Below are 17,554 nucleotides of genomic sequence, written 5' to 3'. Positions count from 1 at the left end.
CATCTATCTGGAAGGTAGTATATTTGCTCAGAAAACAGAATTCAGCATTAGAAGATATCCCAATTAAGGGTAACACATTATAAACTAAAATGAATTCTCCAAAAGTTACTGATATCTTGCTGGATGGTTAGAACACGAAACTTTTCCTTGAGGGTACCTTAGCCATTCCATGTGTTCCTTAAATTTCACCAACAGCTAAATTAATTAATTAATTAAATGGTAACTTTCCATGAATGCCATGTGTATTAGTATCTATGAACACATTCATAGCACATTATAATGCATTCAGAAAGCTTTATAAGCATAGCTATATTTATATAAAAAAGGCATAAAACATTATAACGTGTTTTTTTATGCATTACGAATGCTGTCATCTATTATGCACTGTAGATATCTCTATAATACAGTACAAAGCATCTTTAATGCTTATACCGACCTTTAAAATGCAATAACATGGTATATGTCATAGGGCTGGGCAATAATAATGATAATTATTATTATTATTATTATTGTTGTTATTATTATTATTGCCCTCTTAGTTTACTGATAAGGTTTGTACTGTGAATATGCTCGACTATTAAAGCTGGGATATCTCTAATGAAAGAGTGTATATCTTATCTTCATGATTTTAAAATAACTGATTTACAGGTCATTTATTGAATATTTCAAACAACTGAAATCAAAACACACTTCGCTTGAAATGAAGATGTCTTCTAAATTTTAGTTCTAATGTAAAAAGCATATTCCCAGACAAGCGGGAAAATAAATAGTGTGCATTTTTTGCAAATAAAATTAATTATTTTAGATATTTTTAGTGTTGAAACCAATTGGTGGTATTACCTTTGGTCACCAAAACTATTTTTCCGCAGTCTTTACGTTTGACTTCTTTTTGTTCATCTTCACTAAAGCCACAATGTGTCCATTTGGGCATTTTTCTTTGGTATAAGCTGCTGGAGTTGCTCATTCAGCTGAGTTTCTCTACATGTTGTTTCCATGTCACAGGCTGGATGGGGTCACTTGAAAACAAGGTTATAGTATGTTTTTAAGGGGACAGTACATGAACTCACACTGGGGTGACAATAAAAAGATATTAACAGAATAGAAACAAATACAAAATAACGAACATGAGCAAGATTAAATTGATTACAGGTTATTAATGTTGGTTTTGATTAATTTTCAATTAACTACCCAGCCCTAATCTACAATGCGTTACAGATAAGAGCATCAACTTATGAAGTATTATAATTAACATTATAATGCCTTATGAGTGTCAAAAGGAGATTCTGTAGTGCTTTATTAATTCTTATATTGACCACTATGAAGGTATCTATAATGCATGATTGATGACAGCTTTATGTGTTTCCAGTTCAATTACCTCAAAAACTCAGAGGTACTGATTTGCCATACAAGGCGTGTTAGTGCTTGTGTCAAAAAATACACGGATGTTTTGCAGGGGTGGGGAACCTGATCCTTAGAGTGTCGGTGTGGGTGCGGTTTTTCGGGATTACCTCTCAATCAGCCAATAACAGTGGGTCCCCAGGACTGGAGTTGAGAGCCACTGTTTTATTATTGGCTGATTGAGAGGTCATCCCAAAAACCTGCACCCACAGCAGCCCTCCATGGAACAGGTTCCCCAACTGTGGTGTAGTAACTGCACATATTGAGGTAAATTTAGCAGATGTTTTGAAATGGCTAAGCTAACACACTTTAACAGACATAGTATCATAGTTTTACACCACCATCTACACACCATTTGCTGTGACTACCTAACACTTTAGCTCAGTACTGTAGATCTCTATAAACCTTAGACAACAGAGTGTTTGGAAATCCCTGTTTCTGAGATGCTGGAGCCACCACAAATGGCACCAACAATCATACCACCTTCAAAACCACTCACATCACACATGTTAGTCATTCCAATGCCTAGTCAGAGTGTAAGTGAATTTGTCCACCCTTTGCAGTAGGCATTCGTTTGCAGCCGCATGATTAGCTGTTTGGAGAAGAAGGATGTTTGTGCTAACAAGTGGGTGTATGTAAAAAACAGGCCTCTGAGTGTGTACTTGTATATTCATTCTTCAAATTAGGTCAATGTCTGTACAGCCCCATCTTATTTTTGAAGTCATTTGCCTTAATTATTCAGTCATTCTACCAGCTCAGTCTGTTTGAAGGGATCAAAGTCCAGGGTCCGCACCGTGATTAGAATGACGGATAGACAGGTACCCCAGACTGCTGTGGTGAACTGGTGGACCTGTGGTTGGTCTGGGCACACACAGCACTTATGGCATTTCTTACTTGTATGTTTCAGTGAGGTGAATTTGGCCAGCCCTCAGATATGCTCTCCACCATAAAGTAAAGGCTGAGTCTTCCTTAGCCTAGATTAGATTTTAATGACACAATAACGGATATGTAAACTTTCAGGTGCCTTCTGAGCCATTACGTAGACCTACAAGGCAATGCAATGCATATATACAAATATATACATATATGTATATGTGTATATACATGCGTGCACACACACAAATAGCTGTGTTAAGGGAGCACTTTATATTTTTAAATGGATATGTATTTTTAAATTCTGGTTTAATGGTGGTTCTGCTGGCAGGAGGCTACGCTGAGCAGCAGGTTGCTTCCAGGTTCAAAATTTCTAAAACAGCAGCACACAAGAACAAGGTGAAGCAGGAGACACTGGGAATGACCAGAAACCAGTCAGGTAGCGGGTGGAAGCGACATTCTAATGCCAGAGATGATTGTTAACTTATCTGACCGTTTCTCATGAATTGGAGGATAACATCAAGTGACCTTCAGAAGGAATGGGACACATTAAGTGCAGGTGTGAAGTGCACTGCTAGGACAGTTCGTATCAGACTCCTAGAAGCAGGACTGAAGTCCCGTAAAGCAAGAAGAAGCCCTTCATCACTGAGAAACAGGGAACAACCAGGCTGAAAAATGCTAAATAGTAAGCAAATGCATCTGTGACTTCACATAATAGGAAAACAAAACCGTTATGCTAACTAACTGGATTATTGTTAGCTTCCCCTGTAAAAATATAGCAACATAAATGTGTACCAGTCATCTAGATAAATATGACCAGAATCCTGAGACAGTTACGCTACGGTCTGTGTGTAAAGTCTGGCTGACATATGAAGTAATATCTAATAATCATAAATATATGAATGTACTTTACCTTGAATTTTATAAAAAACATTTGAATCTACTGTTTCAAAATGTTAAATGAAGGCTTTCATTCATGTAGTTAAAAGTGCAGTGTCAGAATTTGGTAGCCTTCACCTTTGTCCAGCTGATATGTCGTCACACCCAGTCACCATGAGCACTATCAATGGGAACAGATTCCTCAAGGTGCTGCTTACAGCACAGCAGGGCTTGTGCTGATAGGCCCAGCCCGATGACCGTGTCATACAGGAAGGCGGGGCCTCACTGCAGAATGTGTCATCAGAGCCCAGTGCTGCTGTTTACTGTCAGCACAGTACCTCAGGAGCTGCTAAGTTACCAATCAGGGCTGACAAACAAGAAGCTCAGAGACTCAGGGTTTCTTATACAGGAAATGTTCACACATCAGGAAGAAATAATGAAACCTGTGTTCTGTGGGGAAGTCAGATAGGATGAGAAAATTTGTGTAGAGAATTTTTAGGAATGGGCAGTATTTTTGCAAGGTGCTCTTCATAGTCTAGCACACGAGCTGTGTGTGTTATGAAGGCGTCTGCTGTTTTGGTGGCTCAACACTTCCCCTTGTGGACAAGAGGCCATATTAAGAAACCGGAGGTGACATTTAAGGGAAAGAGCATGTGAGACAAACAGATTGTGCAATCCCTGCGTCTGGTTTGTATTGAAGTCTGAGCACACAAGGAAGGGAATACACAGAAACGGTTTGTGTGCTCTTTTTGATTCAGGTTTTACTGTGATCATTACCGTATGCTGTGGAACTATTGTTTTTTGTTTAGTAGACTAACATCATCTTACTGTTAGCTTAGCGTTAGTAGTTTATTTTACTTCCTGTTTTAGAATTCTGTATTGTTTACTAGTACACTATTATTTTTCCATGAATTTCTATGATTTCAATTCCTATATTTATTGTGAGTCAGTAATAGCGAAAATTGATGTGAGTGTAAAGTCTTTATTCAAGAATGGGTTTGGAGAACATTAATCCAGAATAAAAATAATAGCCGCAATGTGACTCTGGGAGGACTGTAGACTCACACCTCCAGGGTGCTGGGTTTGATACGTGGCCCAGCTCTGTGTGGGCGGAGCTTGCATCTTCTCCTGTGTTTGCATTGGTTTCCTCTGCGTACTCCTGTTTCCTCCCATATTCTAAAAACCAGGTTTTGTGAATTGCCATTTCTAAATTGCCCGTGTGTGTGAGAGTGTATGTCCTATGAAGGGCTGATGTCTCATCCAGGGTGTTTCTTTTGCTTTGGATAAGCTCCAAAGCTCAACAAGTACAGTGTTGCATTTGAATTATAACTCTAGATTTGGATAAATGCAAAAGGAAATGAAACCCTGTATTGCTTAAGTGCTTATGAAATTGACTGGGCAAAGTTGCGCTCTTTTAGTCTCCATCTTTTCTTTCTGGTAACAGTCTTATTCTCTGTCCTTTCTGTCCCATGTCAGTCGGCTGGTCCCCATCATCCGATGGTTCTCCTTCAGTGGTACGTTACAGCAAGGACAAGCGGCCCAACACCCTTCCCATCCAGCCCTTTATGTTCCAGCACCAGGTGGGCAAGTCCCACAGCCAGCTGCTGCGGCCACTGCTGAGCGAGTACGTCAGCCAGATGCAGACCCGAGCCAGGGGCAAGCGGACCACCCAAGGGGGCGAGGAGCCCGTGGAAGGCCCGGCGAGGAGACAGGTCATGGCCCCGGGCTCCGTCCGGCCCTCCCCACTTGGAAGTTACTCCCCAGTCCGCCAGCAAGGGAATCCCAGCTTGGAGACCTGCTCCGCTTGCAGCCTGAGCCCAGAGAGTGGCCAAGGAAGCTCAAGAGCCCCACTCAGTCTCTCCTTCCCAGACACTACTGACCCTCTGCCCCTCTTGGCCACCCCCTGGTGCCCGCTGCAGTCGAGCCAGGCTCAGGGGCACAGCCTTGTTCACGGACAGCCTCCCGCCACCCCAGCTCCCCCTCCCTTGAAGAACGCTTTGTCATCTCCGCTACTGCCTGTCGCTTCAGTTAGCTGCATCCAGCAGACCTCCCCGGCCACCAAGCCCAATCCTCTGGAACCAACCCACACGTATGGCAGCAGCCAACGGATGAAAGCCTCTGTTGCTGACTGCTCAGGGCCCACACTGTCCAAAAGTATGTGTCTCCAACTCTGTTTGCTTTTGAAAAAACTTATTCTCGCTAATAACAGGGTTCAGTCATACTTTTTGGCAACAGAATGCCATTATTCTCTTCAGATGGTACCTGACAACGCCTGTTTCCCTCAGACTGTCGCCATCAGTCCCATCCGTCATTTCCTTTTGTCTTTTCTCCTGTTATTCCCGTTTCTGTGCTTTGTTATGAGTTTTGTCAGCAAATGACCAGACTTAAATTTTGACATCTAGATTTAATTCATGGTTAACATACGTTTTTGTTTGTTTGTTTTGTACAAGGCGACCTACAAACCAGGCAGATTCGTCAGCATTATTTTGTCAATTTATTCTAAACCAAAAAGTTAAACGCATAGCCACAAGAATAATTAGTTTTTTTATTATTTACAAAATTATAAGCAGAATATATAATTTAACAGGACAAAATGTTGGTGTGATGGTTGGATCAACAAACAATACGACTTGTGCGACTATAAAAATAGCAGAAATTGGCAGAGCTTTTGCTTTCATTATATAGAGTTCATGACCTCAGAGATTATCTTCATAAGTGATTTACTGTGATGGTCACACTGCATGCACAGAATTTATAGTGATTCGACAGCATTAGTTAACTGCCTTGTTTGACTGCCAACAACATATCCTTCATTTTACTTCAGATGCAGATTGTATCTAACGTAACATTGGTGTTACTAAAGATCTTTTGTTGACTTTACCCTTAGAATATTATAATCTTAATGGCTCCATGTAGCCATTTCTAGTTTAGGGCCAGCTCTCCATCCTCCAGCCCCAGATGGAGACAGGCCATATCTGCTCTGGCGTTCTCACATTTGCTGAATCCTACTTCAAATGTGTGTGTGGCTCTGCAGGTTGGGTCAGTGTGTCTGTGATCAGAAGGTAACCCTGGTTCAAATCCCAGGTTCGGCAGAATAGTTTCACATTTTTATGGCCTTGAGCAAGGCCCTTAATCCCCAGTCGCTCCAGGGTCTATTTGACTCTGCTCTCTGTGTGTCCTTTTGGATAAAAACGTCTGCTAGAAAAATAAGTAAAACTGCCATGAAAGGTGACCACAAGCCAAGCTTTCAGGTAGCTGAAAGGCACAGAGTAAGAGGGACCATTGCAAAGGTTACACCAAGCTGTGTGGACCTGCTAACCTCATCACACTTCACTTTTTCCTTTTACAAGCTATTGCAGTGCTGTTGCAGTGTTGTTGCAGTGCTGTTTTGTGTGTGTGCTCTTTGATAGGCCCCCATCCTCTTTGCCCTGCCTTGTGCTCTGTCCAGGATGGCTGGATGAATTGCAGTCATCAGAATGCAGGCCATTAGCATGAATTGCACTTTTTTGTAACATTTAATACTGAATATCCCTTGGATCTAATAACTCTGGATCTAACTTCGTTCCTGTCCTAATTACACTTTCTTCATTGTTTTCATAACTGCACTTGTGTATTCTCTCTGTCCTTTCCCATCGTTCATGTTGGTCCTTCCTTCTCTTTCTGCGATGTTTCCCCGCATTCTGTCCTTCTGTCTGTGTGTCTGGTCGACCTTCCGCGCCCAACCCCCCCCCCGCCCCCAGTCTACCGCTTCTCCCCACAGGCTCTTAAGTGGCGGGAATATCGTCGTCTGAACCCGCTGGGGGTGGAGAAAGACTCTGAACTTCCGCCCGATGGCTGTCTCAGAGGAAAAAAGGGCGGGGGAATTCTAGCTTGGCGTAATGACTTTAATTTCCCAGCATCCTCCAGTCTTACTCAATCACTGCTCCATGTTGCTGTTTCTCATATTGGCTTGGGATGGAGGGGGTGCTTAGCTTAAAAGTTCCCTTCAGTGTTTCCATTTCAATCCAACCAACCTACCAGGCAGTTCTCAACTGACGTTAGTATTCCGTTCCAGAAACCCTTCCATAAGTCAAATTTTACTTAAGTCGGATTTACTATTCAGTACCATTCAGGACACCTTATAGCAAAAAAACACAAGCTAAAATATATGACTAATAAGACAAAGGTCAAATTTACAGGCATATGTTGCCTTTTTTTTGTTAATGCTTCTGTAAACTCTGTTTCTTGTATAATATTTGTGTAAGTCTGGATTTACTTAAACCGCTGTTACATAAATTGAGAGCTGCCTGTTTAGTCTTATTCTCTTTTTAGAAATAAGATTAACTGCAACTCCTGGTGAGAAGTGTATCTCTGAGAAGGCTTTCAGGAGACATGTTTCCCTGTATGTGTGTGTTTTAGAGGTGCACCAGCACATAAAATTCACGGTTCGGTGAAATATGTAAAATACATTTTTTAAATCAAAAATAAATCATCATAACAATCATAATGAACTAAATCCTGTGTAAACCCATTGTACCCTCCTACCCAGTATGGTGGCATATCCGTAGTGATAAACACCCCTGTAGCCATAATTCTTTTTTTTTTTTTTTTTAGCTCGGTCTGAATTTCCTGACAAAAGCACCTTAGTGGGCACAGGGAGACGAATTTGAGGCTCTTTCTGCCTTCCTCTTGTTTTGGTTGTACACACTCTCGGATGACGTCACCTCAGATGTGATCGCACACCGGACGTGTTTCCAGCAACATATCCGAGTTTGGTATAACGTACCCGATAGCCAGTCTCAGTCTCATCAACTACACTCTCTCCAGTTCTGGTGTAATTTATTGGGAAACCAAAATGTTCCCGATTATTACTGACTGTAACCAGTATCAGCATAGTCTTTTCTGTCTTGAACATCCGCTTGTGAATTTAGGTTCCACCTGTATTCATCCATATCATTGTGCATACCGAACCAAACAGTACCTGAGGAGTATGTGTACCGTTACAGCCCTAGTATGTGTGTACGCTCATGGGGTGCGACTTTCCCCTCTGAAGGTCAGCCTCTGAAGCTGCTGCCACACCAGCACAGCGAGTCCGTACCTGATTATGTCTCCGAGAGGCCACCGGACGAATTCTGCCCGTCGCCCGATGGGACGTCCGAGTCTCTGTCCATTGACCTGCTGCAGAAGAAGGGTGAGCTGTCCTGTTGGGGATGGGGGGTGGGGACAGATCTAGCCAAACCAAGGTCTTCTTTGTGGAAAGACTGTAATACCTCCAATAGCAGCCCCACTGTCTGAGGTCTGTGTTCTTTGGTGATCACTGTTCTTTTTGATGAGATAAACTTTCCTTGAGTCAACTTATCACTTATGTTGTTTCATTATATTGTTTTACTTCTGCATGATTTGTTGCATTATCTTCATCCTTTGCAAATAAAAAGCTTTCATAATATTTTTATAACGTTTTTTTTCTCTTCCCCTATGAATCTTAGATCTGGTGAAAGCTCTGAACATTGCAGTGGATTTCATAGTGACTTATTTTGGTACAAGCCGGGATCCTGGAGTGAAGGTAGAATTGTTAACACTTTGTAGAGATACCACCAGTCTGTAAGGCAAAATTGTGTGAATCAGATAATAGTGCAGACTGCGGAATTATGCCTAAATGCATAGATCTGTTTCTTCGAAGGGGACCTATTGTTGCATGAGCCATGTACTATCAGGTGGTAAATTAATGTCAAAGCTAATAATAATAATAATAATGGTCTACCCATCTCTTTTCTCTTCAGGCAAAATTGGGAAACAGTTCCATCAGCCCCAATATCGGACACCTGATTCTGAAGTACCTGTGTCCTGCCATTCGGGATGTCCTGCAAGATGGACTGCGAGGTTATGTCCTGGATTTAATCATCGGGCAGCGGCGGAACGTGCCCTGGGGTGTAGTGGAGGCCTCTGCACAGCTAGGTTCGTCGCTATGGAGAAAGGATTATGACGATACCATTGATGATCATTTTCCATAGTGATCCTGCATTTGAAAGGAGTGAAAATGGCAGTGCTGTTTTGCCATAACTAAGGTAGTAGATGATGGTGCTATACCACAGATGAAGTTGAACTTGCTGACTCTGAATTCTTTCCCACCCATCTATCTCCTTCCCCCCCCTCCCAGGACCCTCCACACGTGTCATTCACGGTCTGTTCTCCAAAGTGAGCCAGTACTCTGAGCTGACTAATCACAGCATGAGGCTAAATGCCTTCATCTTTGGCTTGCTCAAGTAAGTAGCATTATCTCTTCTTATCAGTTTCTCTTGTTTCATTGTTTTTTCACTGTAGAAAATTATGGTAAGCGTGTAGCTTAGCACTGACTACTTGTGGCCTTATTTTGAACATTAAAAATTACTCTGCACTGTCAGAAAAAAAGAAAGCAAGTTGCCTTCTTGTCACTGGAGCTGTACCCTCAAGGGTAAATGTACCTTTTAAGGTACAGAATTGGATTATGAGGAACCCTTTTGTACCATTGGGGGCACATTAATGTTGTTTGTACCTAGGGGATGTTCCTCCATTTCTGCACCTTAAATTACAGTAAAAGGGGAACGCATTACATTAAGTGTGCTTTACATTAAGTGCAAGGGATTCATTATGCATTCATAGAACATTCAGTGCACCTTCATAATGCATTCATAATACATTCATACGCAACATGCAAGTACTCCTAACATCCCTTAACAGCTTTAATATACTTTAATAACAAACGTTACATGATTATACAATTATAATGTTTGTTATTATTATATAATGTTTGTTATTAATGTCTATTGCAGCTGTTAAGGGATGTTAGGATGTTAAGGTATACATACATGATGTTTATGAATGTTTTATGAATAGTTACTGAATACATTATGAAGGTGCACTGAACGTTTTATGAATGCAATATAAAAGAATTATGAAGGTGCAGTTAATGTAAAGCATTTCTCTAAAACAGGAGTAACCAACCTTTTTGAAACTGAGAGCTACTTCACAGGTACTGAGCCATACGAAGGGCTACCAGTTTGAAACGCCCTCCTAAACTTATCTAAACTTCATGTACAATAATCATGTTTTAAATGCTTTTTTTTTAGATATTGTCATTTTCAAATGTAAATGTGATTAAAGAAGAATAGCAACAGGATAAAATTAAATGGTAACACTTTAATTGAAGCAGTCTACATAAAGGTGACATGTAACCGTCATAAGAATGACATGACACATGTCATGCACATTAATGACATATTATTGATGTTTATGACTGTTGTCATAAACATTACTGTTGTCATAATGTGTCATTCGGTTTTTGGAACTGAATGACACATTTATGACAGTTGGCAGACCCTACACTGGGGTACAGCCCCACTGACAAGCAAAGGTACAAATCAGTACTTTGTCTTTCTGACAGAGTAGATTCGAAACCAAAGAGAAGTATAGAAAAAATAAGCATTGATTAGCAAAAGGAATAATAGGGTTGAACTTTTCCTGTTTTTCATTTAGTAACAATGCTAACCTATTGAAGATAAATGGTTGTAATTCATTAAATCAGTAAAGAGTATTGTGACTAAAATAAAAACATTTCTGTCAAGTTCTGTTCCAAGGTCTCTTTAGTGCTAATTATTAATCATGTTCATTCTTTAACAGCTTACAATCACTGGAATTTTGGTTCAATCATCTCTTTACTCATGAGGGTATGTATGTATGTATGAGAAAAGCAGAACAGCCTGCATATTTTGGTTCTCTACTCTCCCAGCTTCCCAGTGCTAATGGTGCTTCCCCTCTCCCTCTTCTCAGACATCATCACAATGCATTACCACCCCTGGGGCTTCTTACCACTATCGCAAGGCATCTGTCAGCCACTGTTCCAGGAGCTACTTCTGCTTCTGCAGCCGCTGTCCCTGCTGCCCTTTGACCTGGACCTTCTGTTTGAGCCCCAACTTCTGCAGAAGGGCCAAGACCATATCCGGAACAAAGAGCAGTTATGTTCTACTGGCCTGGGGCTGGAGCGGTCTGCGCGCTCCACCTTCCAGTTAATGAAGGCCTGGGGTAAAGCTGGAGTGGAGACCAAGAGTGCGAGAACAGAGGCCAGAAGAGAAGAGCAGGGGGTAGAAAAAGAAGTGATGGAGTTGAACCGGAAGGGTCCATCGCGCAATACTGGGGGCGTTGAGCCAAAAAAAGATGGAACTGAACAACAGAGAGGGAGCAGTTTTGAGACCCAGAAAGAGGGAATGGAGTCAGATATTATAAAGCCAGTAAGAGAAGGAGGTTGGAGGCTGGCACAAAATGAGACGGACTATTCACACAAATATTGTGGAGATAGGGGAGCAGAAGAAGGAAAGGCAGTGCAGAAAGTGAAAGGTTTTGAGGTAGAGGCTTGGTCAGAGCGACCTGCAGAGGGCGAGAAGGACAAGAAGATCAATGCGGACAGACAGAGAGACAGGCAAGCAGGCTGGTGGTACCAGCTGATGCAGAGCTCTCAGGTCTATATTGAAAACTCTACAGAAGGGTCAAAATTTGTGAAATGGGAAAAGAGGAAGAAGCGAAGTGGAACTGGGGAGGCAGAGGCGGGGCATGGACAGAGCCGGCCCCCTCCTAGAGAGGGCGTGGTGGAAGGGGCCGAGGCCAATGATAGGGATGGAGCGGTGAAGGACCTGAGCAGTGAAAGCAGCTGTAGAGCGAATGACATCCACGGCAAAGGGAGGCCTTTCGGGATGGGTAGCATTCCGGAGTCAGGGCTGAATGAGCAGAGGAAGACTACAGAGAAAGAGGCATGCATGGCTGTGGCCCCTGGGGGGGGACAGGAGAGCACGATGTGGTGGAGCAGGCTCTTTGGGTCAGGGGCGAGGAACCCTGCACCAGCAGACAGGGAAGATCAGGGCCTCGTCAAATCTCAGAAAAACAGGTAAAAAAAAATCTCACTTTACTAAGTGCCAACGCGGTGTGTATTCAGATAACACAAACATTAAAATAACCCCTGCTATGTTTGTACCTCTAAGGCTGCCATCAGGATGGCTCAGTCTGGACAAATCAGTGCTAGACTTTGTGGCTCAGGCAGTGGGAGTGGGAAAGCGTCCAGACGCCGCTGTTCCTTCCCAGGGCCCTGGCCTGACTACAGCGCAGCAATGCAGTAATGCGGTAATGGAGACCAGCAAGCAGCCAGCGTCATGGTACCTTACTGCGTTTCTCACTCAAGTGATAGATTTTATGTGTTTATCTAAGTTTAACGTACCAGATTTTTATGTATATCTATAAGTACGATATAAGTGATGGCTATATACATATATACTGTGATATGTATGTAGTGTACAGTGCTACCTCGGTATAATGTAATATAAACCAGGCTTCAAAGCTAGATCATCAGTATAACAACGCTTATTAAAACAATAAACGTAGTGTTTGTTCATAGTCAATGCAAAGTAATGTGAGAACCCTTTTCTTGAGAATCTCTTGGGCATTCTTCAAATTCTTCAAACCAAGTGGTTTCTATTGAGCAATTTACACTGATTTTTGGGAGCCGTGATGATAATAAGCACATCGTGCATGAAGTGGTGTCATATCGGGGAATGTCATACCGACGTTGTGCTGCTACTCCTTCCCCTCTCTCTTCATGTGTTTCCCTGTGACGGGCTCCTCTTCGCTCATACTTTTTTGTTACTGATGCTCTGTTTCCCAGGAAGGTCCGGGCCTTGTGTCACCACCTTGCCACCGAGCCGGGACACCTGAGCTTCAAGAAGGGAGACCTGCTGCAGGTGCAGACCCGCGCTGACCCCGACTGGCTGCGCTGTGTTCTGGGCGACAGTGTGGGCCTCGTCCCCATCATCTACGTCACCCTGACGGAGGAGTCGCAGGAGTCTCAATAAACTCCTCGGCGTCTCAGCTGAGGAGAGCAGACTTGGGGGTGGGTGATGGTCACTAAATACCATGATGTGATTTTAAAAATTACAGTGCTGTCAACTTTATAGACAGGGATGGGCATGACTGGTGCACAAGTAAGCATTAATGGCATTAAACAAGTACACATTTGCGCTGCTATGACAAGAAATTACCGTTCATTTTAACCTTTATATTGCGAATGGGGACTGTACCAGTAATGTAAATCCCTGTATATAAATAAATTTAGTCTGGAGCCGATGTTGAACTAACTCTAAACCTAATATCCTACAGTCACTAGGGAATCTACAGTATTCTGACAGGCATAAACTTACCTATAAACTTGTTACTTATAAATGAAGTTGGTTCCACACAAAGACAGTGGTACGACTCACCTTCTGTCTAGGTCTGAGTCTATGTTGCTGCAGTGAAGGAATGAGATAAAACTGAGTGTAAGAAAAGATGAGAAAGGGATTATAAAACACAGTATAGCCCTGCTGCTTAGTTTGAGGAGTACAGGTTAACCAGACGGGAGACGTCGGAAGCTTCTTGTCATGGTTTGGCATTCATACTGCTGAAGCCAGTTTCTGAAGCAAATTTCTTAAGTGAAGCATAATACCCACCACTTCTTCTAAGAACAAACTAAGACTAAACCACCAGTTTCTTCAACGCTTGTGTGTAAGACACTTGTACAGTATTATTGTCTGTGGAATCTCACATTTTACATGGATCTGCTGATTAAGAATAACAATGAAGACTATGAATATGAGGCAATTATTAGATATTTATTTTTAAGTATATATTAATTAGCAACATTTAGCTTATGTATAGTAATTTTAGAGTCATCCAAAATGCAACATTTTTCTTGTTGAAACATTCGTCTCTCAGATGGGCTTTTAAAGCTCTTTACAGGGTAGCTGTTTATTCATTTATTTATTCCAAACAGTTTCATTTGGATTTTTGATAAGAAATGTTCGGGTAAACCAGAGAACATGAATCGCACAGCTCAATTTCAGTTACTGTCTTTGCCAGGGATTCAAGAAACACGATGATTCATAAAACTGCAGTATGTCAAAAGAAACCTTTGCCAAGTCTGTGAAAAAGAAATGGTAAAGACTGGTTTACCCTGTTTACCATTTACCATTGTTTTAAATACACATTTTTACAATTGGTACGGTTATGGATAAATCCAGTCAGAATACGGCCTGCTGTAAATAAAAGACACTCTTCATACTGTACATGCCTTGGAATGGCAGCAGCTTCCAAATAGCTGCATTTTTGCGTATGGAAAGTAGGAATATCTCCATTATTCCTATAATATCCCTACCAAGATTGTGGGAGACCTGTGTGTGTTTAGGGGGGTGTGGATTAGGGGTTGATTTGCTCCCTACCGATGTTGAAACCAAACATACACCCTTGATGTTTCCACACCTTATAATCGTGTCTTTTCTGTGGTATGAAAATAAGTGTCTTATTATGCCTATAGTGAATAGACAAAGACATTTCCTCTGGATAACAATCGTGACATGGTTATATGGGACACTGTGGCCCAGTGTCCAAGTCTAAACTCTGCTGCCTCAGCCTTAATCCTGGCAGTCCAGCCAGGAGGGATCAGTCCTGACAAGGAAGAGGCACCAATATCTTGTGCATGTACCTCATTAAGCAGTCGATGTTTTGTTCCCTTTCCCTGTGCCACTTAATTTCAGGGGCTGCCTATCCCTAGGGCAAGGGATGAAAATGCAATAAAAAAATGACAATAGGGCTTATATTTTTAATTATTTATGGCATCAGTCAACCTGTGTCCTATTTTCTTCTGAGGTTAATCTGTCATCTTTCTGTTGAAATCTTTCTTTTTATGAGCTGAGAAATGATGGTGGATGTTGATCCTTGGGCAAGTAAAGGGCAAAGGGTAAGATTTACAGCAGCAGCATGTTTCTAAGCTTATAAACCAGCATTTAACATCTGCGATGATGCATTGTTCATGCCCCAAATCTCCACCTGTGCATGAACTAAACGAGAAAGTAAAATAGTGTAGTTTGCAGTGCCAAATTTTTGTGAGCTTTTTGTAGATTTGGATTCCTCGGCAGGAACATGGGAAGTGGCCTTAATGATGAAATATATCTCTGCTGGCATTGCCAACAGGTTTTCAGTCATATCTTTGCATGGAGATTCATGGCAGTCCCCATTCAATTAGAGACAATTTATTGCCATTATTTTAGACCAAGGGTGGGACTGAAATGCGTTGGGCCTCCCTAGTGATTCTGGAACTCTCAGTGGTGAACAGGTACAATATTTAGAAGAGGATATACTGATAGCTAAGTATATGTAGGATATACTTAGCTTTAAACATTGTAAATAATAACAATAAAATAATAATAATAATAATAATAATAATAATAGTAATTAAAACAGAAACACTGAGTCTAATATACTCAAAAACTACATTTTTACTTTGGATGGGTAATACTGAGTACATTTTTTATTTTTAACATTTCATTTTCACCTGGATGTACAATTACATTATTTTTATATCATTTGTTGTAAAAACTAAATAATTTAATATTTTATTAACATAGAATTGTATATACATTTAGTTTATTTAATTGCACTTTTGAGGAAAAAACGTTCTAAAGGGAAATACGTTAATGTTCCACAGTTATTTAAAAAAGCATAAAATACAAACAAAAATACAGTACATGTTTGCATTACTCATTGTACTGGCTCACAATGCATCTTGTAAGTCCCAGCGAGTACCTTAATGGGGACAGGGTGATAAGAGAAGCGGTATGACACCTCTCCAGACACTGGATACCATTTCTGTTTGTTACCAAGACACACTATGTATATTGTATATATTTTTGTGAATGCTTTTGGCAGGAAGAATCAAAACTGGACCAATACTGTTGTTTATTACCCGAGCCTGCATGCAGAGTTAGGGGGAGTATGTAGAGAGAGTTTCTGTGCATGGCTCTTTAGCTAAAAGGAGAGTGTGAACTGGTGCTTCTCAGCAAGTTTCTCATGTTCAGCCTTCAGAATTCTCTAAGGAAGGCCCAGACAATTTCCTGCCATTTTTCTCCAAATTCACTTGCAGTTATGCTTACTCCTGCTTGTTGTTCAGGTGGTACAAATGTCTTACTATATCCATGCTCTGTAATGCGAATGGCCGTACAGTCATTTTCAACAAGGTGCTTATGTGAACATCTTTTATGGTATCATTTGCAAACATTTATAAAAATACATAAAATTCATTATAAAAATTGCTTGAGTTGTGTGTTGTTTGTCTGCCTACTTCTTGAAGAGTAATGTATGCTTTAGTCTGATGGACAAACAAGGATGCAGACTGTAGTGTGAAGCAATTTGGTCATCAGGCTTCTGCATCAAGCATAACTTTGAGTATGAATTCATCAGCGTTTCCGTTAACAAATTGCCCATGTTCTCTACTAAAAGGCAGTGCTTATACAGTATAAGCACCAAATGAAACTGCTTGTCAATGAACTTTTTAAACGCAGAACAGCTATCTCAGAACTCTAAACTGGGTTTTCATTTATTTTCTTGAAATGAACGTTTTACTTAAACTACTGGTTGTTTCTAATGATATACATAGTAAACAAATGAATAAATTAATTATTTTTGTTAGAAACCAATAAAAAAATTTTTTTTGCTAAATTAAGCAAGTGTCCACTGAGCTGCTAAAACTGCATAAATTTTCCACATTGTCGGTCCAATATCAAAGTGTAAGTCCGTATGGATTGTAAGACTCATTGACATTTACATTCTAAGTAACTTACTGTATGTGTGTGTTTATATATTATATTATATTATATTATATTATATTATATTATATTATATTATATACTGATGGAACAAATAATAAGTGAAATTCTCATCTCATGTTGGTTCATCGTGTATTAATCTTGACCCATCGTTTATCTCAAGTAGCTACTATATTTGTTCATGATTTGTACTTCTGTAGTAACTGAGTTAATAAGTATTGGTGCCCTCTCAGGTAAAGTGGAAAAGTTATGGAAGAGACTGGGCAAATGAAGTTCAGAAGCACAGCAGGTCTGCCTCCCTAAATGTGCATAAGGGTTAATTTCATTAAGAAAAGCGTCATGAGAGATGTATCTAAGAATGAATATCCAAAAGAAGCAATTTTACTGGTGGAGTTGCTGAGAAAAATGACCTAGATAAAATGCACTAGCCTGCTGTAATTCAGAACAGTGGTTCAGTACAGTAGGTAGCACTGATACCTCACTATTTAAGGTTGGGGTATTGAATCCCACCTCTTCTGTGTTTGTGTAGAGTTTGCATGTTCTCCCTGTTTCCTCTATAAACTGTAGTATCCTTCTTGATTTCTGTTGCGACATTTAGATGTTAGGATTTGGTGTAAACAACATGAAAGCGTGGATCCGTCTTGCCTTGTATCAAAAACTCAGGTTAGGGTTGGTGGTATAATGGTGTGGAAAATATTTTCTTGGCAGACATTGGGCTCCGTAGTACCAGCTGAGCGTTGTTTAAAGCCTACCTGAGTATTGTTGTTGAC

General features: G+C 40.9%; 1 protein-coding gene across 1 annotated transcript in view; it reads left to right on the top strand.

The window, feature by feature from the left end:
• LOC111850304 (AP-4 complex accessory subunit RUSC2-like) overlaps positions 1 to 16,268 on the top strand; it is a 30,007-nt gene extending 13,739 nt beyond the window's left edge. Inside the window, exons 4-12 of the mRNA XM_072708854.1 lie at positions 4,627 to 5,304; positions 8,183 to 8,320; positions 8,616 to 8,692; positions 8,910 to 9,084; positions 9,287 to 9,392; positions 10,786 to 10,832; positions 10,936 to 12,043; positions 12,138 to 12,308; positions 12,815 to 16,268. Coding sequence (XP_072564955.1) covers positions 4,627 to 5,304; positions 8,183 to 8,320; positions 8,616 to 8,692; positions 8,910 to 9,084; positions 9,287 to 9,392; positions 10,786 to 10,832; positions 10,936 to 12,043; positions 12,138 to 12,308; positions 12,815 to 13,001 — 2,687 coding nt within the window. The 3' untranslated portion in view covers positions 13,002 to 16,268. The remainder of the gene's footprint in view (positions 1 to 4,626; positions 5,305 to 8,182; positions 8,321 to 8,615; positions 8,693 to 8,909; positions 9,085 to 9,286; positions 9,393 to 10,785; positions 10,833 to 10,935; positions 12,044 to 12,137; positions 12,309 to 12,814) is intronic.
• Positions 16,269 to 17,554: the final 1,286 nt, after the last annotated feature.

This window comes from Paramormyrops kingsleyae, chromosome 2 (genome assembly GCF_048594095.1).
Source record: "Paramormyrops kingsleyae isolate MSU_618 chromosome 2, PKINGS_0.4, whole genome shotgun sequence".
NCBI classification, from domain to species: domain Eukaryota; kingdom Metazoa; phylum Chordata; class Actinopteri; order Osteoglossiformes; family Mormyridae; genus Paramormyrops; species Paramormyrops kingsleyae.
The sequence above is the reverse complement of the archived record's forward strand: the minus strand, read 5'-3'. Positions and strand labels throughout refer to the sequence as shown.